This window comes from Rhinolophus sinicus, linkage group LG04 (assembly GCF_036562045.2).
Source record: "Rhinolophus sinicus isolate RSC01 linkage group LG04, ASM3656204v1, whole genome shotgun sequence".
Classification (NCBI taxonomy): domain Eukaryota; kingdom Metazoa; phylum Chordata; class Mammalia; order Chiroptera; family Rhinolophidae; genus Rhinolophus; species Rhinolophus sinicus.
The window spans coordinates 159548472-159576146 of record NC_133754.1 but is presented as its reverse complement, the minus strand read 5'-3'; the positions used below and the strand labels follow the sequence as shown (position 1 = coordinate 159576146).

At 46.9% G+C, this 27675-nt stretch overlaps 1 protein-coding gene across 2 annotated transcripts in view; it reads right to left on the bottom strand.

The window, feature by feature from the left end:
* The window catches only part of LOC109446085 (stimulated by retinoic acid gene 6 protein-like), a 46241-nt gene that overhangs the window by 16922 nt on the left and 1644 nt on the right, over positions 1 to 27675 (bottom strand). Inside the window, exons 1-7 of one of the 2 annotated variants that reach the window (XM_019729171.2) lie at positions 20862 to 20997; positions 12065 to 12140; positions 10213 to 10313; positions 7419 to 7549; positions 3751 to 3871; positions 2145 to 2190; positions 92 to 220 (exon numbers count right to left, since the gene is read on the bottom strand). In XM_019729171.2, coding sequence (XP_019584730.2) covers positions 92 to 220; positions 2145 to 2190; positions 3751 to 3871; positions 7419 to 7549; positions 10213 to 10313; positions 12065 to 12140; positions 20862 to 20881 — 624 coding nt within the window. In that variant the 5' untranslated portion in view covers positions 20882 to 20997. Of the gene's footprint in view, positions 1 to 91; positions 221 to 2144; positions 2191 to 3750; positions 3872 to 7418; positions 7550 to 10212; positions 10314 to 12064; positions 12141 to 20861; positions 20998 to 27675 lie in introns of those variants that run through there. The other variant, XM_074330743.1, reaches the window with a different exon arrangement.

Below are 27675 nucleotides of genomic sequence, written 5' to 3'. Positions count from 1 at the left end.
GTCTTATTTTTGGGGAAACACGGTACCTCACAACACTGTTGTGAAGACTAAACCTGTCAGGACACACACAGTGCTTATACTTAGTACTCACCGTCTGGAGCTCCCAGCCCAGGTGGACCCTCAGAGTCTTGACGAACATGTGTAGAAAGCAGCCCAGCAGGAAGAACAGGCACAGCAGTGTGGGCCAGTAGAACACGAGGGTCTCGTACCTCCCCAAAAACTGCAACAGAAGCAGACCACTGGGCACTAGCTCTAGATGGAGCAGGGCAGGGATCTGGTGAAGCTGTGGGCAGGAGTCTGCCTGCCCAGCCGGGTCCCACCCAGGCCCATGCTCTCAGAGCTGGGATCCTGCTTCCCCAGCCACACAGCATTGGAACAAGCAGTGGACTTGGAGTCCAGCAGCCCTGGATTGGAGTCTTAGCACCCCCGTTTTCTTTTATACAAAGGGCTTTCACGGCTTTTTCCTGATTAAGTATTAAATGCTCCTTTTGGAAAATACACACAAGAGAAAGAAGAAGGGAGGGATAATGGGAGGGTGGAGGGGGAGACAGAGAAGGGAGGAATGAAGAGGGGAAAGAGAGAAATAGAGGGAGGGAGGGAGAGGCAGAGAGGGGAGAAAGAGGGAGAGGAAGAGAGGAAAGAAGGGAGGAAGGGTGGGGCCATAACTTCCATCATGTTGAGAGGCAAACAAGCTCCCATCAGTAAAATATCTCTCAAGACTGTGCTCCTACTTTTCCTGTGGTTTTGGCTTCATTTTGATGGGGAAAAGTTTTCTTTTTTCCACTGTTTTTTTTTTTTTTTTTTAATCACTGTTTTAAGACAAATAGTATTGTGACGTCTTTCAGAAGTATTGTGCTTGGTTTCATATTTTATTACATTTCCCCCACGGGAAATCAGCATCTTAATGTCGTGATGTTAGGGTGCAGGATAGAGACATGCTGAGATGTACAGGGCTCGTCTCTTCCCTTCATCCTCCTCTCTAACGTGTGCTTACAGCTTAGACATAACCACTGTCAATATTTCAGTGTTTTTCATTTGTATCTATATCCAAATATCTCTATCTGTTATAAACTGAAATTGCACCAATCATAAAGGTCTGTGTGTATTTTAATCATTCCCCCACATTGTTACAAATTATTTGTCAATATCACTTTCAATGCTACAGGACAGTGCGTTATTTAGATGAACCAAATTTACTCACGCTTTCTACTAATCTTTGACATTTTAGACTCTTTCCTAGATCTCATTTTTATAAAGAATGTTTTCACGAATACATTTGAAAACATGAGACGAGATCCTTATGATGACCTTAGCCTGGATTCTAGTCCATGTGTTAGTCACGTTAGCCCCACTTCTTACCAGTGAAGTGGGGTGGCACTAATACAGTCTTGAAAGTGTTGAGGATTCTATGGCTAATGATTGGCACTGAGCCTAGAACAACTAGTACCTAACAGTTCTTAAAGTTAGTGACTCTGAGCAAAGAAGTGAGAACCTGCCCTCTCCCCCAACTAACCGTGAATATTTTGAATTTCAAAAGAGCCTCTGGAAGATTCGAAAGCTCTGACAAGGCTCCCGTGGCCCAGGTGGCCAACTTGTGCTCCCCCACCTGCCTAAAAAACTTTCTAGGTGCAGTGACACCCCCTCTTTCATCTTGCTCCTGTTCCTGGGGCACAGGGCTAAACAGATGAACCAGTTTCTCCCAATTCTGAGAAGGACAATGCATGGCAAAGCTGGAAGAGGTTCATTTAGTCCGAGTCTCCCATTTTATAGACAAAGAAACTGAGGCTACACGAAGGAGTGGAAAGACATGAGCTTTGGTCTTGACTCCCAGATCTGCTGCTTCTTAAGAGTTACTCCAAAAACATGGGCCTCAGTGTCCTCACCTATAAAACAGGTTTGCTGAGACCTTCCCCACCTTGAGGGGCTGCTCTGAGCATGAACTGAGAGAACATCTGTCTGTAGACAAGCACCCTGCTGAACCTAAGATGCTATACAGCGGACGTTTCACAAGTGGCTCCGAATCCCCTTTTGCACATAGGAGGGAGCTGGGGCCTGGAGAGTGGCAGAGGCTTGTCCAAGGTCACACAGTGAGCTGACCATGTGACAGGATCGAATACGCTAAACAAAACTCAGCAAGGACTCACCTGCCCATGGGGACACTGTGTGATGTGAAGGATGGTGACAGCAAACCTGCAGGAGAGAAACAAGCCATGGGGTACTGGGGTCCCTCCCAGCACAGCTGCTGTGAAAACAGCCCAGATCCCTGCGACCTAGAGTTACTTCTCCCTCCCATCCTCCTTAGGAGGGCTGGTTCCCAGGCCTCCAGTACATCCCACCTGGATCAGGCACCTGCTTGTGCCTAAGTACATGCAACTAAATTCATTTAACAAGCCCTCACGGGAGAATCCGCAACGGCAGAACAGGAATACCCAGAGAGATCTCACCCCCCCTCCCCCATCACTCAGGTGCGGGACTGAAGCCCAGAGAGGGGGAGGGATTAGTTCAGAGTCACACCCAGAACCAGGACCAAGACCCAGGTCTCCTAACTCTGGGGCTGAGGCTCTTTCTGCCTGGACATGGCCTTGTCTGTAAACACTTCCCTAGGGAATGAGCTTCAAGGCTTTATCCCCACTGAACATACACTCCTGGTCATGTTCAAGCTCAGGTCAGACTCATGGTGCTCAAGCTGCTGAGCAGTTCCTGCTACCATTTCTTCTCCCGGTCAAAAGGTCTGCCAGAGGCTGATATTACTCTACATGTAACGCGGAATACCCTCTCTCTCTTTTAATTTTTTAAAAGCAAGCCACTACAAAGTTTGGAATTGCAGCCATTGGTATGCCAGGGACTTGTGAGCCCCCTGTAGTGGCCGGCACACTGGGCCTGGGACCCCTGCCCCACAGAAAATGCTGTGGGGGATACAGGCCCCGTAAAGGGGACGCAAGCAAGGAAATGAGTCTCTCAGGGCTGGAGAGTGGAATTGTCTGTGGGATTATCCAGTCCGCAAATATTCCCTGGGGCCAGCTCTGTGCCGGGGTGGTGCCAGTGCTGAGGGCACAGAGCTCCGCAAAAGGGCCAGGAAGCTCCCACCCGTGAGGGCGACAATCTACAAAGGATGAGCGCATATCTGTCACTGGGCCAGGTTGGGGAAGATGATGCCATGGAGAAGAGCAACATATAGACAAAGAGGCCAGAATGCCTGATTCACGTCTGGTTTCCGGCATATTCCCTGGCTCATTGTGGGGAGGTCACAGCATGTGTGCTGAGTGACTAAGTGGATGGGTGAAGCGACGTAGGGGTTTTATACGACTGACTGGTACGTGTGCTAGACTCTGGTCGGGGTGGAGACACAGAGAGAGACTGAGATGGCCCTGAATGCCCACTGAGGCACAAGCACTTCCTCCTGGCCTCCAGAGAAGCAGCAACCACACAGGACTCCTGCTTCCACCAGAGGGACTCCCGCCAATTTACAGAAATGAATTCTTCTACATCTCTGACTACTGAGAATAATCATGAGCGGCCTCATATGAAACAGAGGGAATGCTGGCCTGAGCTTCGGAAGCCTCCAGTGCAGTCCCCAGGAGCGGCTGCAGTGGGACCATGGACCAGTCACCCACTCCACCCCCCCGGGCTTCAGTTCTGGGCAAAGGTGCCCTCCCAAGGAGAGTTCTCAGGTCACCTCCAGCCCTTTGTCCAGAGTTCAGCCACAGCCAAAGGAATCGCAGGAGGGCAGGCAGGCAGAGTCTGTCTTACCAGGTCAGAGAGTAGCTGAAGCCCAGGATGGAGCTGACCAGCCGGAACTCCGATGAGAGGCAGGCAAAGAAGGGGAGGTGGGACAGGCCAACTTCGATGCCTCCAATCAGAAGCACAAAGGCTGGGAGAGACAGGGCCAGAGATGTTGTGAGTTCTTCTCACCGGCGCAGGGGAGGCCCAGAGAAGCTGTGAGGCTTCATGCTGACTCGCAGTCATGGGCCACAGGACCCAAGGAGATGAGTGGACAAGCCCCAGCTTAGCACAAGGAGGAATGAAGGAATGCCTCTCATTCATTCATGCAACAGACCCTTCCTGGTACCCCATCCACGCCAGGCACTGGGCTACCTATTGAGATAAAGAAGACTTGGTCCCTACCTTTGATTAGCTCACAATATAATGGCTGGAAACAGACCACACAGATGAACAAACAAATGAGCAAAAAATTATCACTGACAGTAAAGCACTGTAAATGTACCATAGCAGCACAAAGAGTGGTGATTTGCAAAACCCTCTTGTAAACTGTAATACTGTGTGTATATATATATATATATATATATATATATATATATATATATCAATGATAACATTAATTCTGCCACTAATTAGCTCTGAGATAGGCTAACAGGATGCAATAAAATCTAATCATGCAAGGTAACCCTCACTAAGTGTCTGCTTTGAGCTGGGTCCTGAGCCAGGCACTAGGGACATAGAAGGAATGAACAAGGTTCTTGCTCTGAGCCCCTTATAGTCCCGTAGGGGAGATACGGAGGGGAGTGTGGTGATACGTATGGTAATAGAGGTACATGCAACCTGCTGTGGGGACAAGAGGAGAAAGCCAGACCTCACCTGGGGTCTGTGTGTCAGGGAAGGCTTCTGGGAGCCAGTGACATTTAGCAAGGCCATGACATACAAGCAGGTGTTTGAGGATGGAGAGAAGAAGGGAAGGACATTCCTCACTCAAAGGATAGGAGGTGGCTGATTGGGGCTAGTTATTTGTGTGAATGTGAGTGGCAGATGACTGGCAGGAAAAGACAATATGAAAGAAACAATTGCTATGAGGATAGAAGCTGCGACAGCATAAGTTTATTCACTTGCTGCTGCCACAGAAGCAGACAGAACAACTAAGACGGCAAAATCAAAACCCAAACACAAAATCTACAACACCTCTAGGTGACAAGACCCATTTGATATTATAACATCTGAGTAAGAGGAAGCAGAGGGAAGGCAATGGGATATCTGAAGGCCTGAGAACAAAGGAACCCCAAATTGCCAGCAGATACTTACTCATAGGAAATTGAAGCTGAAATAACAGCTGCGACTGAGCAAGCTGTTGAAGGTCATGGTTCATAGGTTCAAATAAGCAGACCTGAGGGAGGTCTGAAGATGCTAGAGTTATCTGGGTCCCATGAACTCTGTCTAATTAACATCTAAGTCCCCTCTCAGAACAGTGCAGTAAGAATCCAAAATAAGAACAGAACATTAGGAGCTGGTGGGTCCAGAAAAAAAGGGAGGGAAGAAGCCAACAGAAAGTACGAGGATGTAATGAGGGTATATATTGTTCTTGCCCAGCCAGATGCCAACATCATTGGTCTTTAGGGAAATGCGAATCAAGACAACAATTAGATACTACTTCACATCGACTATGATGGCTGTAATTTAAAAGATCAGAAAATAACAAGGGTTGGCTAGGATGTGGAGAAATTGGAACCCTTGCACATTGCAGAGCAATGGAACAGAATAGAGTCCAGAATGGACTTTCCACAAAGGTACAAAGGCAATTTAGTAACAACTAGTGCTGGAACAAATGGATATCCACAGGCAAGAAAAGGAACTTCAATACATATCTCATACTACATCCAAAAACGTTAACTCAAAATGTATCACAGGCCTAAATGCAAAATATCCTAAGACTACAAAACTTCTAAAAAACAAAAAATAGGAGAAAAATCTACATGACCTTAGCTTAGGCAAAGATTTCTTATATAAAATTTATTATATGCTTTCTTATAAGCATGATTTCTTATCATCATGATTTCTTATGAATCATAGTTTCATGATTCACAAAAGAAGAAATTAATAAATTGAATTTCATCAAAATTTTAAACGTCAGCGCTACAAAAGAAACTGTCGGTAGAATGAAAATACAAACCACAGACTGGGAGAAAATATTTGCAATTCATACATCTGATAAAAGATTTGTGTACAGATTATATAAAGAACTCTCAAAATGCAATAAGAAGAAAAAAACCCCAATTTTCTTAACATAGGCAAATAATTTGAACAGACACTTCACCAAAAAAGGTACAGAGATAGCAAATAAGCACATGAAAACATGCTCAACATCATTAGTCATTACGAAAATGCAAATTAAAAGATACCACTACATGCCTCTTAGAATGGCTAAAATTAAAAAGACTGACCATGCGTTGCCAAGGATACAGAGAAACTGGGACGCTCATATACTGATGGTGGTAATCTAACATGGAATAATCACTTTGGAAAAGAGTTTGACAGTTTCTTAAAAAGCATAATCTACTATATGATCTATATAATCCAGCCATTCGACTCTTAAGAATTTACCCAAGAAAAATGGAAACGTGGTTACATACAAAGAGGTGTAATGTTCATAGAAGCTTTATTTGTAAGTTAAAAACTGAAAATAAATCAAAACAGGTGAATGGATAAACTAACTGTGGTATCTCCATCTAGTAGAATACTATTCAGTAATGAAAAAGGAATTAATTTCTGATACATGTTAAACATGTATGAACCTCAAAATAACTATGCTGTGTGAAAGAAACTAGACCTCCCAAAAAAAGACAAAAAACAAGTACATTTTGTATGTATGTGTGTTTGTATGTATGATTCCATACATACATATGAAATGATTCCATGTGTACATATGTATGATTCCATTTATATGTAATTGCCTGGAGATGGGGGCAGTGACAGGATCGGGTGGCAAAGAAAGATTACAAAGAGGAACAAGTTAACTTCTGTGGTTCAGGCGGCCGGTTAGTTCAGTTGGTTAGAGAGTGGTGCTAATAACACCAAGGTTGTCGGTTAGATCCCCGCATGGGCCACTGTGAGCTGTGCCCTCCTTAAAAAAAAATTTCTGTGATTCATTATCTTGATTGTGGTGATGATTTCATAGATGTAAACACTTGTCAAAACTTAAATTGTATACCTCTAAGAGGTATGTGGTGATATATCATTTTGGTTTTAATTTGCATTTCCCTAGAAACTAATTAGACATTAGTAGGCATCGGCTCATAGAGGCTTGGAGCCCATGAGAGAAAACTGGCTGGATAGAGAGGTTTGGAAGCTGCCATATTAGGGATGGTTGAACCTGTAGATTAGAGTTGCTATTTCAGGGAGAGCATGAGACGTGGAGAACTAAGATGCCCCAGACCAATGGCCAAAGAAATAAGACCTGTTCTTAGAGGAGTATCCTATTGAGGGCCTAGCCTACTGATATCAAGAAGGTAGCCACGGCTATGACTCAAGAGAGATTTTTAGGATGGGTGGTGGTGAACCTACTTTCTGAACCTTTGTTCTACTATGTCTAAATGACCTCTGAATCTAACTGGAAGCAAGGCCCCCCAAAAAAGCTTTGAGACTTTCTGGGCGAGGCAAAAGTCCCAGCAGGTGTGAGGCAGCCCTGGTACCTTGGGCCCACTGCGGGATCTGCAGGGGCTGGTAGCCTTCCGAGAACAAGAACATGATCTTATTGGCTGTGGCCCCGAAGGCGATTCCATAGGACCATCGGTTACTAAAAGTGCCCAGGAAGTCCAGAGGTCTGTGAACAAGAGAAACAGCTCATGAGGCCAGAAGGTGGCGCTGAGACATTCCCACATTTCATCTCCCAAGTCTTCATCCCATCCTGAGGGGGGAATTATTGGGGAGTGAACTATTCATGTCAACTGACATTTTCCTAGGCCCTCGGTGCCAATTCTGGGGCATGGGCTCGGGGTATGGAAGTGAGGAAGACAAGTCTTTCCCTTGAGGTTCTCTAAGTCCAGGAGGACACAAGCAAGGACCCCAGTAGTCATGACAACAAGCAAAACGGAACGAATTTCATCTGTGAGAGACATAGGCAATATGACTCAAGAGACCATGGGAAGCCTGCCCTGCACCCAGCCACAATCTGTGAGAGTTCTGGTTTCCAATATCCCTGGGAAGGTCTCGGCATCATCAGCTGTGCTGGTTCCATGTGATCATGCCTTCCTAGACACAGTCAACTGGACTATGGGTGACCATGTGACTTTGGATGGGCCAATCAGATGCCTGGTCTTATATTTCGGATTTATGACCCTGAGGATATGAGCCAGTTAGCTGTTAATATTCTATTCTGGAAAATCATGCCAAGTTGGGATCAGAATCAGTGCTAGAGGCAAGTTGAGGTTCTAAGGAAGCAGAGATCCTAAGGCAGGTAGTAGAGAGGAAAACGGTAAAATAGTACTGAGGGAGTCCCAGTGACACAGAGAGAAAGAATCCGTCTCCCAGAGATGCCCCTCTCAAGAGCACCAGTGCCCATGAGGCCAGCCTTGCCAGTATCTGTGAGATCCCTGTAACTTTATTTAAAAAATCCTATCTTTTCCTTTTATGAAAACAAGCTTTACTTGGATATCTGTTTCTTCTAACCAAAAGAGATCTGTCTGTATCAGAGTATGCAATTGCATTGGCAAAAAGAAAAGGCTTTCCCAGCAAAGTGCCATTTGAAGCAGACCTAAGTGAAAACTCAAGGTAGCACTGAGAGCAATGCATTATGGGCAGGGAGGTAGGGCCTGGATCTCACCTTCCTGCCCATCTGGCTCTCTCATGTTCTCTCCCAGGATCAGCTCAGAAGGCCCCCGTACTGCAAGGCCTTCCGATCGCCCACTCCCATTCCGGCACTCCTCCCTGCTGCCCTGTCAGTGGCCCCTCAGTACTGAGTTTGTGGCCCTGATTCACCACACTTCCCTTTGTGTCATCACTCGCTTATTAAACCATAAACTCCTCTGGGGTGAGGACCTCGCATAGGATCTTGAAAAGATTAGGTGCTCACTGCACATTCATGGACACGCACTTTATTGAATTGAATTGAATTCTAATCGATCTCACCTGTGGCACTTAAAAGCTATGTGAGACTCAGTTTCCCTATCTTTAAAACAGAGATGGAAACCCCTGCTCTCCTCTTATCAGAGAGACATTGTAGACGGCAAATGAAGAACTGCTTTATAAACGGTGGAGTGCCATGTACATGTGAGGGGTTATTAATAAGTAAAGACGGTGGACCAAAATTACTCAGAAGATCAGAGATTTTGATGGGAAAGTGGCCAGGGAACAAGCGAATTGTGCCATTATCAATTTTATTCAAAGCAGTTTAACATGATTCATGGAAAGCTCCTACTTCGTAAAAAGTCCTGCACCAGGTCCAACATGCCAAATGCCCAGGGCAGAGACTGATCGCCTTGGACCTCCAGCCTCAGTTTTTCTCTGTGCCCCAGCCCATGTGGCTTAGACCTGGCAACTTGAGCGGGGCTGACTGCTCCAAGGGGTAGTATCCAGAATGAGTCTGCTGACTCGAGCTGCATGTGTGGTCCTTGGACATTGCCATTGGATTTCTCTCACCCTGCAGCTCAGGTCACCCCTGGCCTCAGTCCTGACATCCTGGCCTCCTCTCCCTTCTCCAGAGCCCAAGGCTGAAGCCTCAGCATGTCCACGTGCTTAAGCGTGCTTAGGTTGTAACACTGGGGGAATCAGAGCAAATATCAACCAAACCTGGGTCAATGTTCTTATCACTTGTTAGCTGTGTGGCCTTCGGCAAGTCACTTAACCTCTCTGAGCCTGAGTTTATTCATCCATTACATGACACTAACAATCTTCACCATGGTAGGCTGGCAAGAGGGTTCGCTGAAGTAATGTGGGCAAAGCAAATGGTTCAGTGCCTAGGTCATAGTTAGTGTGCAATAAATGTTAACTGCTTTATTGTTCTTAATTATTAGGGGGTGATGAGGCAGAGATATGAACAATTAGATCTCAAGGAAAAACATGATCAGGGATGCAGAGACAGAATGGCAGAGCTAGAAAAGGCACTGAAGAATTCTGGTGCAGCAGGTTCTCCTAGGGCATGACCCATGGTGCCATCCCAACAGCAGGCTTGCTGCTGCCAGTAACAGGGGACTCTCTCCCTCCTGCATCCTGAGGTAGCCATAATCCTGAGAGGGAAGGCTTTCCCATCGTGACCTCAGTCCCCCTGAGGTGTTTTTAAGCACCTCTGGGCAGCTCTGGGTGCCCAGGGTGTAATGGCTTGGAAGCCAATTCTGAACTCTCAAGAGCTTGGGTTGGGTTGGGGCAGGGCAGGGCAGGGCAGTCCATGGTAGGGTAGAGGTGGGGGGCAGGTAACTGGGAGTTATCCTGGCCTGACAGGTGGTGCTGGCCCCAATCACTGGGTACCCCAAGCTGTAGTGATCCACTCACATGATGATTTCAAAGTGGTTTGTCAGGAGGTAAGAAGTATCATCTCTCTGCCTGCGGTGCTCCCGTCTTTGGAGAAAGGATAAGACCAAAATGATGAAAAGCTACAGGAAGAGAAGATGAGAGCGTCAGTGGGAATATTCTTCCCCAGCACGGCCTCGGTGCCTGCGCTGAAAGGGAACACGTGGGTGAGCAGAGTGCTCAGAACGTCTGGGCCCCTCAGACTGCAGAGACAGGCAGCTGGCTGCACACACCTGGAGTTTCCTGAAAGTTTTACACTGAGCTTTCCTTTGTGTTGCCCTGAACGGACGTGAGTGCAAATCTAGTCCTCCCACATACTGGCTGCGAGGAAGACTTAACTTCTCTGAACCTCGTTTCCTCATCTGTGAAAATATCACATTGCGAATCCTTCTTTGCTTTCTTTCCTGCGGATTCAGTCATTTTCTTGATGCCCTTTTTCTCTCCCCCTTTACAAGAAACTTCTTGAGACTTGTCTACACTTGCTGCCTCCATTTCCTTCTCACTTGATCTTCAGCCCCCTAACCTGGCTTCTACCCCCATAACTCCATGGAAACACCTCTGGCCAAAATCACTAATTACCATCTTCTTGCTCCATCCAATGTAAACTGGAAGCCCAAGTCTGGCTTGACCTCTCAGCAGCATTCTGCAAGGCTGACCACTTGCACCTCTTAGAAACACTCTTCCCTAGGCTTCCATCAGCCATGCTTTTCTGGGTTTTCTCCATTACTTCTCAGTGTCCTTCACTGGCTCATTCCTCATCCAACGACTAGATTTGCAGTTCTTCACAGGTCAGTCTAAGGACAACACCTCTTATCACCCGATCCTCTCGTCCTCAGCAATCTCCTCCTGTCCGTGCTCGCAATGGCCACCAATACACAGAAGACTCACAAACTTGAATCTTCAGGTCCATAACTGTTCATGCAGCTACACTGCTGGCATTTCTTTCTGATGTGTTGAAAGCTCCTTGAATTCAGTATGTCTTACATGGAACTCATGATTTTCCTCCCTGCGCTATTCCTTCATCCACCCCAAACCTGGATCTCTTCTAATTTTCCTTACCTAGTGAATGGCAGACACCACCATCCTTCCAGCTGTGCGAGTCAGGAAATGAGTCATCCTCAGCCTCTCCTGCTCCCTAACCTCTCTAGCCAACCCATTATGGAGTCCTATTGTTTTTACCTCCCAAATGTCTTGAGTTGACCACCGTCAACTGCCTCTCACCTGGACCCCTGCAGCCATCTCCTAATGGTCTTCCTGTCTCCTCTCTTGCCCACCTCCAACCTGAGCCCCTACACTGAAATCAGAGTGATCACTTCAAGACATAAATCTGATCATACCACCCTCATGCTGGAAACACTCCAATTATTTCCCATTGTACTTAGAATGAAGACAAAACTCCTTCACACAGAGCGCCCACAGGGCTCCACCTGGCTGGCCCTGCCTGCCTCCCCAGACAGCGACAACTCAATTCTGCACCAGCCACGTCGGCCTTCTCAGTTCCTCACACTCGCCATTCTCCCTCCCTCGAGACTTTGCATGTGCTTTTCCCTTCTGCCTGAAATGCTCTTTACTGCAGCTTCCAACAGAACTCAGCTCCATCACTGCTTCCTCAGGAAAGCCTTTTTTGACTCCTCTAAAAGCCAGTGTCCCTTGCTATATGGCCATTAAAAGCCGTCTTCTGCCTGTGTTTTTGGTGCATAATGTAGGAGAGCAAGTCAAGGAAATCTAGCTGACGTCTCTCTGCTGACCTATTCAGGTCCCTTGGGAGCCTGTACCTGGAAGCAGCCCAGCTCCCCTTTCCCACCCTCCTCGGCCTTTCCCCGCCTTTACTTACTGATGGGATGAGGGAGTAATGGAGGAAGAGCTCCATGTCCACCGAGCCCACACAGGTGCCATTCAGCTGCCTGGTCCTGAAAAACAGCCAGAAAACACACTGACATCACTAGTCGCTGGGTGGTCACCGACCCTTCAGCCTTGCCCGTCACCGTCAGGAGTGTGGTTTGTAGCCCACTAAGATCACCTGATCTGTTTAAAATTCGCTTTCTCAGAGCCAGCGTGCTCACCTACGGTGTGTCTTCCCTAATCTTGCAGATTTCCTTCTCCAGCCTAATCAACTGCGCTGCTAACTGCATCTAACTCCTTCCTTTCTTGATGACACAGTCAGGGGCAGATTCAGCTACTGTGGAGCCCAAAACTTATATAATTTGGAAATCCTTTCCAAATGTAACTACAACAATATCTTACTTTTTTCACATTTTAAGGAAAACATAACTCCATGTAAATACTTAACTGAGGTGTCTCCCACCCTCCGAGAGTCTTGGAAGGGTCCTGTGCAAGTGAGAAGCCCTGAGACTCCAATTTTAGTGCCCTCACAGGGACACAGTGTTCCATAACCAGAGCCCAAGGGGTATCAGCCCTCTCCTGACCCACTGCTGGCCTGCTGGGGCCGCACACTGGTTATCTAGGTGGCAGACTGTGGACTTTGTCCTCTCCAGGCTTCAGAGTCTGCAGTCTGCTGCTGGGGCCTCCTGTCTGAAACATGTGACAGCAGTTCTGTGATTTCTCTTTGAAAGGGGCCTCCTCCTTTCTGGGCCCCCACAACTCTTTGCACTCATGCTCTGCCTTCCACTCCACCACTTGGCACACTCACACCTCTGATCTTTGCTCCCTCTGCTCCCTACGCCCGCGCATCCAGCCAGCTGTCTCTGGGCTTCCTTCCCTGGCCAGCTCCTCCTTTTCCCTCAGATGTCTCAGGGAAGAGCACTCCTCTGGGGAGCCCATGAGCACGGCGCAGTCCCCTGTAAGTCTTTAAAATCCCACTGTTCCCCAGTTATGTGACCATAGAGCTGAAAGATCCTAGAAGTGGTGGGGGTCGTGGGGGGGGGGGAACTTACGCTGTCAGAAATGTGATAAAACTGTAAAAGCCAGACTTCTGCTTTTAGGCAGGTCAACTGAGCACATACATCAGTCTCTCTGTCCCATACAAAACCCTCAAAATGATAGAAAAGATGTCGGTTTTTTAAAAAGAAAGAAAACATGGCCATATTTAAAAGCAAGAAGGGAATCTATCAAGGACACAGAAACTACCAGAAAGAAGATCCTGAACAATGGAGAGTGATTGGGACTAGTTCAAGGAGAAAAAGCCTCAGTCAACACGGCTACAGACGGTGTGACCACACAGGAAGTGCTATCCATCCTCAGTGCGAGAAGTTGAAGCAAGATGGGGCCGCCGACAGATCACATAATGATAAACTGGGGTCTCCCAGGGACCCAAGTTCCTCTCACCCATGCTGGCCAGCCGGGAGCAGTGCAGTTTATGTTCCTGGCAATAGTATACATAGGTCACAGACAGAAAGGCCCATATCACAGGTGGCACCTGGGAGGGCCAGGAGCTTTGGCTTCCAGAAGGCCAGCTCCTGAGACATCCCACCTCCACCTTGCTGCACTGAGAGCAGGCCTTAGTACTAACCGTGGCAGCAGCTGCCCCCCCACCAAAGCAAATATCCCAGTGGAAAGCTCCATCACAAAAATGAGCACAAACCAAGAACCATCAAACATTTGAGGAAAGATTACACCACAAAAGGGAGCCAGAAATTCAACAAATAGAAGACCTTACTCCCAAGGAAAAGAAGTAATACAGAACCTCTCTGTGGTAATTACACGTGCAAATTCTCTACAAGAAGAATAAATGTAGGAAGAAGTAAAGGGGCGCAAAAAGCAACAGTAGGCCAAGAAATTAGCAAAACTGACTGTTAATACTGATCACAGGATTTTAAATATATACACATATAACAAATAAATGTATCATATAAACTTGTATTTATACAAATTATATAATATAAATATTTATAACATATATTTTTATAAATATAAATATAGACATAAAATAAAATATTTATTTATAATATAAATACATAAAGTCAAATTTATCATATAAACAAATTTATATATATAAGCCATTTTTTAAAACACGAGGACTCAAAAGACTCTCTCTGAAAGAAATATTGCAGGAAACTGTCAAATAAGAAAAACGAATCTAGAAGAAGGATTTAAAAGTAACAACAATCAGGGGTGGCCAGTTAGCTCAGTTGGTTAGAGCGTGGTGCTAATAACACCAAGGTTGCCAGTTCGATCCCTGCATGGGCCACTGTGAGCTGTGCCCTCCTTAGGGAAAAAAAAAAGAAAAAAGTAACAATGATCAAAGAAATTAACAAAATATATAATTAGTTAAATGTCTAAGTAAGTAATTATTGTGATACAGAAATGCCAATTTGGAGCTGAAATACCAGATGGCATCCCACATGGCAGGAGGGAGAGGTGGGTAGGGCCAGGTGTGGATGCAGAGGGAAGTAAAACAATGACCAAGTTCCCATCCTGTTTAGGAGGGTGATGTAGAAATCTGTTTTTCCTTTCTAGGCTGTATAAGAAAAATATCATTCTAGGTATGTGAAAATCCACAATTAACTACCAGAGAGAATATAAATAAAATGTAAACTAGAATATTTAAAAGTGTATATGAAAGAAAATTCAATTGCTCCAATAAAGTACAGGAAGAGAAAAAAATGAAATAAAGGTTAAAAGAGAAGCACCACAAAAACAAAAATGTCCAATCAATAGTACGCCATCAACAAAGAAGAAATTCAATAAATGCTTAAAATTTTGAGTAGTAATGAAAATAGAAATGAAGATGAAATGCTGTCTTATCGGTTAAATTGGGAATTATTGAAAACATTCCCCAGCCGTACTGAAGGTTAAGACAAGCTGGTATTCCCTTACTAGTAGTCAGAGTTGTAAACTGGTATATAGCCATTTTGAGGATTAATTTTGTAATATATACACCAACAACTTTTAAAATATAGCAATTCCATTTCCAGGATTTCTACTTATAAAAAATATAAGCTAAGGATATAATCAGAGTGGTACCTGAATGTATGTACCAGAATGCTAAGATTCTCTCAATCTCTCCCTCATATGTGTGTGTAACGTTTGGAATGTAATATACACTCATTGTAAAACATCCAAAATATTTACAAATGTATGAATCAGTAAATAAAAATTCTTTCTTCTCCCACAATTATGTGTTTATAACCTATATAGTTTTAAGCAAAAATGGGATCAGACTAAACTTGATTTCTTCACTTAATCAATAAAGGAAAGGCAGTTCATTTAATAAAAGAAGGGAAATTTCTCGTGTCAGCAGATACATACCCACTGGACGCTTTTAAATGGGTGACCCTGCTGACACAGATTCGCTGCTGAGCCTGTCTTCTTCTTGGAGAGGCTGAACCAGAGTTAGTCTGGTAGTAGCAGGAAACAGGTCAGCTCAAGGAAGGTGGGTGGTGCAGTTCTCTAAATACAGGGCTCATAGCTACAGAGTCTGGTGCCCCCTGGGCTACGCTTCCACTCCAGCAGCCATGGCAGTGAACAGATGAAGCATGAACCAGAGTCCACCCAAGTCAGACAGCCACTGAGACCCCTACTCCTTCCCGGTGGGTGCAGTAGTGGAGCAGGTCTCTTGAAAGGTGGACAACATCTGCAGGGCAGCAGCAAAACAGCACCCCCAAATTTAGAAGGTCTGCTTTCCAGTGGCAATGCCTTGGAAAAGTGTTTATGATATACTATTAAGTAAAAAAACAACAAAAAAATATGATCCCCAATTTATGAACAATGGTTACCTCTGAGTGATGGAACTAGGTATCATTCTACTTCTTTTTTCCCTGAAAAAGTGCCTCCGTGCTCAGTGAGTATTAATCTTCTTTTCCCATCCTTTCCCTGCTTTTGAACAGCTCTGACCAAAGAAAAGGGTTTTCCTTTCGTTGGGCTGAAAGGGGACTCTCATTGGCTGTGTTTCTACCTCCTAACACCCCAAACCCTGTCTACTCTTCTGTCTCTGGAATGTGTGGAGTCAGCCCTTCTCCAGGCTGAGCACCCCTCCCCAGCCTGAGTCCAGTTATGGGCGTGTCATGGGCATGTCATGGGCAGCCTGCCTGGCAGCCCTGGCTTCCTGCTAGGTGTGGGGGTGTCAGGGACTCCTTAGCCCTGGGGGCCCTGACCACACAGTGGACTGAAGTCCTTCGCCTGATTAAGCAGTAGCCCGAGCAGCTGCCCACTTGACCCCATGACCACGCTCCCACTTCCATGCTGCAGGCAGGGTGGCCCCAAGCATGGCACCCCGGCTTAGAATGGCCCACTGCCATCCCAAGCCAGCAGGCCTCCTCTGAGACCCTCATGAGAAGAGTCCTAGCTAGGAAAGACTGCTGAGTCCACCTCATCTCTGCTGATAAGTGTGGCTCAGGGGACCCCTGAGTCTCAGTTTAGTCACTTGTGAATGGAGAAGGCCAGACTGTTGGGAACTTAGCCCACTGTCACAGCAGCCAGCCCCCTTTCACGGCAGCCAGACCACTGTTTGGAAATGTCTTTTCATGGGGCAGTGTCCTCACTGGATGGGGAGCTCCGTGGGGCATTCATCTCCATGTGCCCGGCTCCTGGCCCGACATGTGGCAACAGCAGGTGCTCATTAATATTTCCTAAATGGACGGATGGAAAGCTAACATCGCTCAAGGGCCTACTGTGTGCCAAGCTATGCTTTAAGGGTTATACTTTTACTAACAAATTTCATCCTCACAACAGCCCCATGAGAAGTACTATTATCACCCCATTTCACAGATGAGGAAACTGAGGCACCAAAAGATCAGCAAATCTGTGCAAGCATACCCAGCTAGTGGATTGGGGAGCCAGGACTTGACCACTCAAGTAATTTCCAACTGCCACATTCTATGACTCTTCAGTGTAATTTTCTGTTCCTATGGCCAGGGTGATCTGAGCTCTCTTAGAACAAAAACACGAGACTTGCAGGGACTCATTAAGATCTGAGAGTGGATTTGTGTGCCAGGTCATTTGTGCAGAGCTTTCAGAATTTCATGGGGGAAAGCAAACTTCCCATCAGAAATGAAATCCGTGATGAAATGACAGGCTGTCTGGAGGAGGGGGAGTGGGTGAGGGTGTAGGCACAACAAGACTGCCATGTGTTGACAACTATGGCAGCTGGGTGATGGGAATATGAGCGTTCTTTATGCTAGTCTCTCTTCTTTTATGTAAGTTTGCACACTTTCATAATAAAAAGCTTGCAGTTTTCAAATAAAATAAAATTAAGTCCAGGACTATCATAAAGCCCACACAGGCCGTCTATCACCTTACAGGTCCTCTATTGTCCTCAGGCCTGCCTCTGACAGCCTTCCCAGAAAGTCATCTGTGTTTTTCTATCTCTCTTTCTAATTGCCTGTTGGTTTGTCTCTGTCTGTCACTTTCTGTGACTCTGAGAATCAGGGGTAAGTTGTACAACGAAAGTCACAAAGACCCCTTGTTTTTGTTCCATTTTCTCTCAGAGCCTCTCTCTTCCCTGTGTGTCCAACTCTGTTTTTTTCTTTACCTTGACCTCTACTGTTCATTTTGACCTTGCTGTACAGCTAGGAAAGGTCAGCTCTGGGTCAGTACCCTCCTTCAGAGGGTGTGAATAGGGGTATTTTCATCCTGGTGTGGGTCCTCACATGTGCATGGAGGGCAGATCCTGAAATTTGGAGTCAGAGACCTTGCGACCTGGGGTGAGTCATTCTTCCCCTGAAGCTCTGGTTGTCTCATCTGTAGAATGGGTGTGATGTCATCATTTCCCTAGATCATTAGAGAACGGGTAGGAATGGTGCTTCGCTAACTGAGAAGCACTGTGCATGCTGATTCTCAGGCTTGCTTCCACCTTCCCAACACTGCCTCCCAGACTGCTCCACGAGGTGGGAGTGGGAACTCCAAGCAGCAGCCTGGCCCTTAGCGGACACTGAGGGTGCTCTCCTGGGCGGGCACTGGCATTATGGAGACACAGGAGCCACTGTACCAAGGAGCTAGACACACTGGCTGGGTGCCGTGGTTCCACTAGTGAGCCAGCTGGTTAACCAGCTCATAGAGATAGAATCAGTTCAGCCAGATTGGGAACAGAGCCCTGCACCAGGGCCAAGCTGTGGGATCTCCCCCTGCGCTGAGCTACGCGCATTGTGGGAAGGAACAGTGCTGTACAGTTTAGTTTACACAGTATTCTCATTCCCCAGGCACCATGCTGCCTCGCTGGATCTTCAGAGAGGGGCTGTCACTGGTCCACAGTAGGACTCAAACACAGGTCGTAACTTAGGCTTTGAGGACCAGAGATGAGGTACTACTTGGCCTTTCGTGCCTGGCCTGTCTTTATTCCATTTCCTCCCAGGGCTTCCCTGTCTCCCCCTCTGTATTTAGATCTCTGTTTATTCATCTTTGCCTTGACCTCCCCCATTCACTCTGAGCTTACTGGACAGTGAGGCTCCAGGTGGGTACCCTCCTTTAGAGGGTGTGCATGGGGTGTTTCACGCATGTCAGAAAAGTTCAGAGAGAGCTACAAGAAAAAAATTGGCAACTGAAGAAGGCTCCTGGCCACGCTTACTTAATGGTCCATAAAGCAATGTTCATTTTCATTTCTTTCCCTTAATAAAATAACAATAATAGCAGCCAGCATTTATTGAAGGTTTGCCATGTGTCGGACATTGGACTAAGGTCTTTATAGTTATTATCTCACTCCTTTCACAACTTAGGCTGCATGGACTATTATTCCCACTTCACGGATGAAAAAAACTGAAGCTTAGAGAGGTCAAGTAAATGCCCAAAGTCACTCAGCTAGAGGGCAGCAGAGCTGAAAATTGAACCCTTGTTATATTTTCTAAACAGGAAACGCATTCACACACTAAAATTACATTCAGACATTGAAGAACGGTCCAAGTCTGGGCTCCTCGAGGAGGACAGGAACTCGCTCCTCTTCCCTGTTCGACAAATCGGAACAACACGCTCAGGCCTGAGCCCGGCCCGTGAGAAGGGCCCGGACAGGCATCCTGTGTGCATGGAGACGAGCGTGATGGAGGGGACGGACGCATGGAGGCCATGGGGGCACCGTGCTGACTCCAAAAGAATGTCATGTGGGGAGGGGAGTGGGGTGAAAAAGGTGGCGGGATTAAGAACTACCAATTGGTAATTTCAAAATAGTGTGGGGATGGGAAGTACAGCATAGAGAATATAGTCAGTAATGTAACAACTATGCATAGCGCCAGGTGGGTACTAATCGGGGGGATCACTTCCTAAATTATCTAGATGTCTAACCACTATACTGCACACCTGAAACTAATGAAAAATAATGTTGAATGTCAACTGTAACTGAAAAAAATAATTTAAAAATAAATAAAAAGTGTTAAAAGCAAATGGTAAACTATTTTTTAAAAAAGAGTGTAAGGGGGCAAGAAGTCCCAACTGGCACCACGGGATGGGCCAAGTTCTTTGGGTCCAGCATAGACTTTTCTTGAGTCCACACCATGGGGTCAATTGCCTGCCTCGTGGTCATCTCCTTTCGGATGTCCCATGGGCACTCCAGGCCAACATGTCCCAACTGAACACCGTCTCCAACCTGTTCCTCCTCTGGGGTCCTCACCTCAGGAATGGCACCACCACCCACCCTTTAGTCAAAGCTGGAGATCCAGAGTCATCCTCAACTCCCTCTTTTCCAAGTCACCCCCATATCAAGCCCAGTCCCCTCTCCAATCCCTACTGAATCCAGACACGTCTCCATCCCTACAGCTACCACCTTAGCCCAGGCCAAGGTCATCTTCACCTGGGCTTCCCAGTAGCCTCCTGCCAGGTCTCCTACCTCCAGCACGGCCCCCTCCAATCTAGTCTCCACCTTGTCACTAGAGGGACCGTCCTAGAAGTGCACTAAGCTCCCCTGCTAACCTTGTAGCCTTTCCGTCTAGGAGCCCAGCTGGAGAGGGGGAAAAAGAGAGCAGTTCCCTCAGACGTTCCAGTGCATGGCCCTATCCACGCAGCCGACTCCCCGCTCTCTGTCCGCCTGTCCTTCAAACGGCCTACGGTCTGTTTCGTGTCACATGTCCCTTCCCACGCACTGCTCTCAGAGGCTTCCTCCTTCCTGCCTGGTGCCTGGGATTCAGGCATCTCCTTTCCCAAGTGACTCTCATGATGCCTGTTTGTATTTGCATGACTCCTTTTCTCTGTTTCGTCCTCCACAGCGTCCCTCAACAATCCTAACAGATACGCTACGATACCAGAAAGCAATGCTTCTATTTTGTGTATATTTAGAACAGCCTTTTCAGTTCTTAAATATTAGACTTTCAAATGTTTGAGTGAGAATTCTTAATTCCCGTCATCTGGGCAGAACTTTAAAGCTCTCTAAGATCTTTCACATTCTTGTTCTCATGATTTCCACAAGCCTTTGTGCTAGGTAGGACAGGTGCTAGTACTCCTGATTTATAGATGAGGAAACTGAGGCTTTGAGATTTGTCAGAAACTGCAGAGCCAGGACTCAAACCCAGGTCCTCTAACACCATCTCTGGGCTCTTTCCACTCCACTCTGTGGTTCCACACTGAAGACGAAGGGAAATCTGTCCACTCATCCAGGAATCCTACCCACGGTTCCTTCCTCTGTGCCAGCCTGCCGACAAAGGAGCTAACCATGCCTTCTTCCCGGTTACCACAAACACCAACATCAAAGAAGGCAGCTGCAGCACATGTGGGTGTCCAGCATAACGCGTCTGAAACCTTGTCCTGTAACTTACCTCTCATTTGTGGGCAGCATCTCGGTAGGAAAGCACCGCCTGCAGTCCTGGGGAGCAATGTGCTTCTCTAGATTGTTCGTTGAGCTTCTCCAGCCTCTTGGTTACGACTGCGTCTGATCCGCTGGTGTTCTGCCCAGTTTTCTTCACAGCACCCACAAAACTCACAGAACAGGCAAACACCCAGTCAAATATTTACCAGAGAAATGAAAGCAGGCAAGCGGCCTTCTTCCTTGTTTCAGAACACGGTTGGCTCTTCTTCTGCTCTTCCTCCCATGCTCACGCCGCACAAGCAGGAGCTTCCCTCCGATTTCCTTTCTCCTGGGCTCTTGCTGCCTCTTTTAGGCCCCTGCTGTAAGCACTGGCCCCCTGAACTATCAGAGCTTTGCCCAGCAGCTGAGGCCTCTTTGCCTAACTGTGAAAGTTACTATAGGCAATAAAGTAGGACTCTGCCTCAAGGCAATAAACTAGGAAAATGGGACCACTGGCTTTAAGATTCTCTCTGGAAACAAGGCCACCCATTTGCTGGGAGGAGCGGCTGGAGACAAGTTCAAAACTGAACCCCATCTACAGTACGTAGTGGATAATGTGGTAAGATTTCCCAGTTACCAGAGTGGCCTATGGATTCCAAATGGCCACACTGGTTCCATATGATCTTCAGGGACGGAATGGGAACGAGACTGTAGGTGTCCTTCTCTGTCAGTTCACTGCATTCATCAGCTCCTAGGCCGGGTAATGGCACCCCCACACTCTCAGCACCCACATGGCGTCTGCGGCTCCTCCCGTTCTCTCACTCCATTCATTTTGCTTCCCAGAGGTTCTTGTCCATCCCTTCACCTATGTATCAGAGGGCTCAGGACGTGAGTGTGTCGTGTTCACTTCCTCTTTCCCCCCTACCAGCTTGGACTTGGTGCTCAGAATGGTGGAGCCACAACCTGGAAGGAGCCTGGGTCCCTGAATCAACACGCAAGGATACTAGGAATCGCCATTTGAGACTTTACATGAGTAAGGAATAAACTTCTACTAGGTTAGAGCCATTACACACTTTGGAGGTGACTACAGCTTCTGTCTAATCCTAGTCCATACACCTTATTTTCCATTCGCGCTGCTGCTGCCCCAGGTCCCGCCCTCTCCACCTCCCATCTGGATGACCATGAGAGCTCTCTAATGGCCCTGCAGCCCCGTCTCGGGCTCGGTGCACACATACATCTCCCTAAAGCACAGCTCAGACTTTGCAGTGCGTCCTCCCGTACTCTGCACTCCCCACCCGAGCTCTCCAATCCTAGCCTTCCAAGAAGTTGCTTCTACCTTCCAGCCTAATCTCCACTGGTTTCCTGCAAGTCTGTGGGTTTAAGTTGCTTCTTCGTCCCTAAACATAGCCTTCCATGCTACTCTAAATCTTTAAGGAAAGAGGAACAGACTCACTCAAGTTGCCTTGAGTGAAAAGGGTTTTCTATTACCACCCTGCAAGGGCTGGGACCCAAACTGGGAAGGTGCTGGAAGCTAAAGGCACTCGGGACTGGTTCCGCCCCCTCTTTCTTCCTCTTGTCTCTCTGCCTCTTGGCATTTTTGCTTCAATGCATTTTTTCTGTGGCACAAGCCCTTTCCTTCCTTTTGGTTTCTGCTCTCTCTTGGCTTCAACTCGTCACCATCCTGACTTCAGTTCATGGTGTCCTCTCAAACTCTACCCCTAACGTCTACTGGCTCCTTTCCAGGCTTCCCCCCAGTTCTAATTACCAAGAGAAAAGCTCTGTCCTAGTTTGCCTTTTCCCCCAGGTACGTCATAGGCCAGTCCATACGCCTTTCTGTCTTTGACTCAAACACATACCCCTTGCATTAGTTCGCTAGGGCTGCCATAACAAAATGCCGCACACTGGGTGACTTAAACAACAGACCTTTATGTTTTCACAGTTCTGGAAGCTGGAAGTCCAAGATCAAGGAGCCAGTAGGTTTGGTCTCCTCTGAGGCATCTCTCCTTGGCTTGCAGAGCGCTGCCTGCTCTGTGTCCTCACACGGCCCTTCCTCTGTGCACCCTCGGTGTCTTCCTCTGTCGTCGTCTCCTCTTCTTATACGGCCACCCCTCAGATTGAATTAGGGCCCATCCGAAGGGCCCCATTTTAACTTAATTACCCTTTTTAAGGCCCTATCTCCAAATACAGTCACATTCCAAGATACTGGGATTAGGGCTTCAATATATGAATTTGGGGGGACACCATTCAGTCCATAACAGCTCTGGTCTAATCAGCTGCAGTGGAGCAGGAGAGGGTCATGAAGGCAGTGAGCAAGCACCATAACTGACAGATTCCGGCCACTCAACCCTTTAGTCCTACCTCAAACACGTTCCCCACTTCCGCTCACCACCATCATTTAAGTTCATTAAGTCCTACCTCCAGTGTAATACCTGGCATGATGTGTCTCCTGATCACCATGGAGGAATCCTATTTCTCTTGGCTTGCCATCTGTTTATGGCACATATTTAGGCCTTCTTTCTTCATTCATATTTATGGAGAAGCAGTCTGGTGCAGTGGTTCAGAGTGGGCACCTTTGGGGCCACCTCCACAATTTATTAGCTGTGTGACTTTGGGCAAGTTACACTGTCAACCTCTCAGATCCCCAGTTTTGTCTGAGGTAAGTGTATACCTACAAGTGGACATAGAGTGGAAATAACCTAATACACATAGAACACTTAGGGGGGTGCCTGACACAGGAAGACTCAATGAACATTAGCCATTATTGGGCGCCTGTTGTCTGCCGGGTACTGAATGGCTGCGAGTACACAGTCACATCCCGGTTAATTGTGCCCAAGTCTCAACTCCCCTGCTAGGTCAGAGTGGCTTAGAAGCCAGGATAGATCTGATTCAGCACAAAGTCTAGGATGCAGGGGGATGCCCCATAAATGCTTGTTCTCAAAATTGAAAAAAATGAATGAAAAATGAAAAATCAGGTACAACATCACTCTTTTATTGGATGCCTAGAAACACTGTAAACGTGTTTTCTTTAGAACCAGGTCTTTTCCTTCCCTGGAAAAAGCAGTTCTTGGTGCATCTATGCCACACCGTTCAGGGAAAAGACTTGCAAAGCTCTTTTCTTTCCAGGCACGTGGAGATGCTATCTCTTCTGGGAGCGCCCATCTGCCTGGTGCTTCCTGGCTCCATTGCCCAGGCTTCAAAAGGATATTTTAAATCCTTGGATTATCATGGTGGTTTTCCTCTCAGTTCCATGATGTCTCTCTTCACACCACTAAGGAAGGGTCATTTTGAACGGCCAATGACGGCCCTGGGGAGGTTGGGAAGGCAGCCACCTTAAGGTGGGAGAAACACGGGGATGATTGTTCTAAAATGCTGAAGTTCGGCAAACCTTCATCTACAGAAGTAAGGACCCATTTCAAGGGGCTACCATGCTCCAGACATGACCCCCTTGAACCAGGAGTAAACCCTGTGAGGTAGATTTCATTTTCCTTCTCACACCTTCTCATTTGAGTGCTGAATCCAAACGTAAAACTTAACATATATCTGGAGACTATTTCAACACTTGATTTCTCTCTACCATTCTAACCTATGCAAGCATTTTGAGCATTGCCTCTCCTATCCAATGTACATTCATTGGAGCTTTGGGGCATTTGAATACTTTCGCTGAATTCATCCACCTGATACAACATCGAATAGAGCAGAGCCTTATAGCACCCACTACAGACCTCTTTCCGGGAGCCCTGGGCTGCTGCTGCAGTCAGCTGGCAGAGAGTGAGGAAAGAGATGACCGACTATTACACCAGAACCCAGGTTAGGAAGGGTTACTGTGCTTGAGCCCTGTACTCAGCAGGGTTCAGAGTTCCGGGGACATGACAGAAGGAAATTCAGCAGTTCATTGGGAACTTATCACAGGATAGCCTCTATTTATTCTGTAGACATAGGGCTTAATTATTAAACTGAGAAACAAAAGAATCCAGGTATCTGGAAGACCTAGTGCAATTTCTCTATTAAGTAATATCAAAGACTTTCTGGGTGGGTATGACTCTTGAGAAAGAACATTTTTCCTATCTTTGAAGAATGAAACTAACCTATATTCAGGTCCTGTCCTAACTGTCACAAACAGGGCTGACACCCCCTGCTGGCAGAATAAAGACAAACTCCTTAGCTGGGCATTCAGTGACTTGTGACCTGGTCCATTTTATCTTCCCAGACCAGACTCAATTCTGGGTAGGTTCACAGGAGACCTCTCAGGCGCCACCTACCTCCCCTGCCCTCACTCATTCATGCATGTCACAAATATTTACGAAGTACCTGTGTGCCAAGAAGTATGCTAGTCCCCGAGGATAGACACTTGAAGGGCACACCCTGTACCCTCTTCCCAGGTTGGCCAAAATTCTGACTTAAGCACAATGTCCCCCCTGGGGAGGGTTTTGGTACTTTTCAATTGATCACAGATGAAATAAGGAGAATGAAGGAAAAGATTACTGCACCAGAAGGCAGGCTAGGCAAATTGCTGGGATGGGGCTGCATGGGGACAGACAGGACCCTGCAAAGGCCATTTCTAGAACACCAGGAGGGGACTCATTTAAACCAAAGGAAACTAAACTGAAATGCAGGCCGCCCCTGGGCTGGGACACCCAGGAACCCACCCCAGCTCTGCCCTGAAGAGCTTCGTGACTTTGAGCAAGTCCCTTCCTATGCTGTGCTGCAGTAACTCCCTCTGTAAGGTGAGACTGTCAGAGGTGGTCTCTAATGACCTCTGCTCCCTACTTGACCCAGCTCAGCGTCCCTTCTGTGAAGCCTTCCCTGACTTTGCTCACCCGCCCCATTGCTTCAGGCTGATTCACACCTCTGAGCATTCGGTGATCATCTGTTCGCATTTCTCTTCTTTCCTCCTGACTGAGAGCGCCTTATCCCACCCAGCACGTTGGCTCATTTGAATTCTTAGAAAATATTTATTGAACTAATAAATGAGGAACTATGTCCTTTCTAGACCTGTAATCCCTGAATTGTCCACAAGGTGGAGATTTGTTCTGGTATGGACACCACACAAACCTGCGTTTTGTTGGGTGAGGTGGGGGAGATGGCCGAAAGGAGGAACGGAGAACCGGGAAGCACTTTCTGCAAACTATCCTCTGGCTCCCCAGTGGGTATACGCTGTCCCCTCCCCCTCCACATTTAAAGTGTCTGCCTGTGAGACAGCAATACAGGCCGCAGCTCCCAGCGCCAAGCCTGGATTCCACCATTCCACCGGTGAGCTGGCCCTCACCACCCTCTCCATGCTCACCTCCTGAGCCTCCACTCCCCACACAGCACTGCAGCTGGGCTGAGCTTCCTCCTCGCTCCTGACAGTTCGTGCCTCAGGCACACTGTTTCCTGTCTCCGCCTTCTTCCAGACAACACCTACTGTCTCCTCAAGACTCAGTTTAGGAAGCACCTTTTCCAGAAAGCCTGGACACTTGCCAGACAACAGACAGGCCTGAACTTCCTTCCCCACTGAGATCATTCATCCTCACTTTTTCCCATAATCCTATGGGCCCACAGGTGCTGTCCGGCTCTCTGGGAACCAGAGCTCACTGGGCTAGGGGCTTTCGGGCAGTTTTAAAAAGGAAATGGATGCCAATCCCCTTCAAAGCTTTGAAATGTTTTCTCTGCCCACATACCACAGGCTCAGGGTTGGAAAATGAGTCTTCTGCTTTAATTCTCAAAGAGTTATGCTTACATAATGCTCTCCCTATGACTTCAAAGGCATGTAGATCATGTGTAAATGTGCCTCCACGATGGTGTATCCCAACCTGCCATAAGCACACAATAATTTCCTAATAATGACACTGTTCAGTTACTACTCCCTCAATGTATGCATCAAAAGCAGGCAAATCATTTCTGTATCCATTTGTTTTCTAACCACGGTCCATATTTTGTCCAGCCCGGGTCTCAGGGTCAGGCCCTGGACCGTGGGAATGGTGGCTCTGTTTGAAAGACTGAAAGATCCCTTCACCCAATCCCTAATGCTTTGATTGCCAGCCCATCCCTGCTCCTTACTAAGACTCACCCTTGAACTCCCTCACTGACAGGGAGCTTACTAACTCTGGAGCAGTCCATTCTCTCTTTGAACAGCCATGACCATTTGAAAGTTTGAACTTACTAGGACGGATGTCCCTGACATGGAGTTTATCTCTTTTGTTTTCAAGTCTTGCGTTGTTCACTTGACATTATAAGTGTTTCCTTCATATCATTAAACAATCTTGAATTTCTTCATATATGTACAACCACATATTTACAAATATGCCATCACACAAGACGTGCAACTTATAATTGCTATGGCACTAAACAATATATTAGGAACATCTTTTCATTTCAGTTGACCTACATCTCCTTCCTCAGTTTCAATGCCCACATAATCCTGTATTGTTGGATGCACCATCACTTGTATCATCATTGCCTATCAGTAGGCATTTAGACTGTTTCCAGTTTTTCCTGTAATGACCAACTCCAGAATGAAATCTTCACACATAGTGATATTTCTTTAGGAGAGAGTCATAGAAGGGCAGAGAAGGTCAAAGGGTGTGAGCACTTTAAAAAGCCATTCCAGGTAAAGACAGCAGCCTCCTGGTTGAAATCAATCGTTAATAAGGAGAAAGCTCAGCCCAGCTGCAGAGCCATGTTGACTGCTATATTGATTATTATTATATGTTTAGTCCTCATCATGATCCTCTTCCAAGTCACGAAGTTTGACCATACACATCCTATGGTTATGCTTATAAGAAAAGAGCTGGAGCAGGCCAAGCAGCCAAGCTCTGACCACCACGTAAACTGGCCACAGCTGGGGCTCATTTTGATAAGGACAT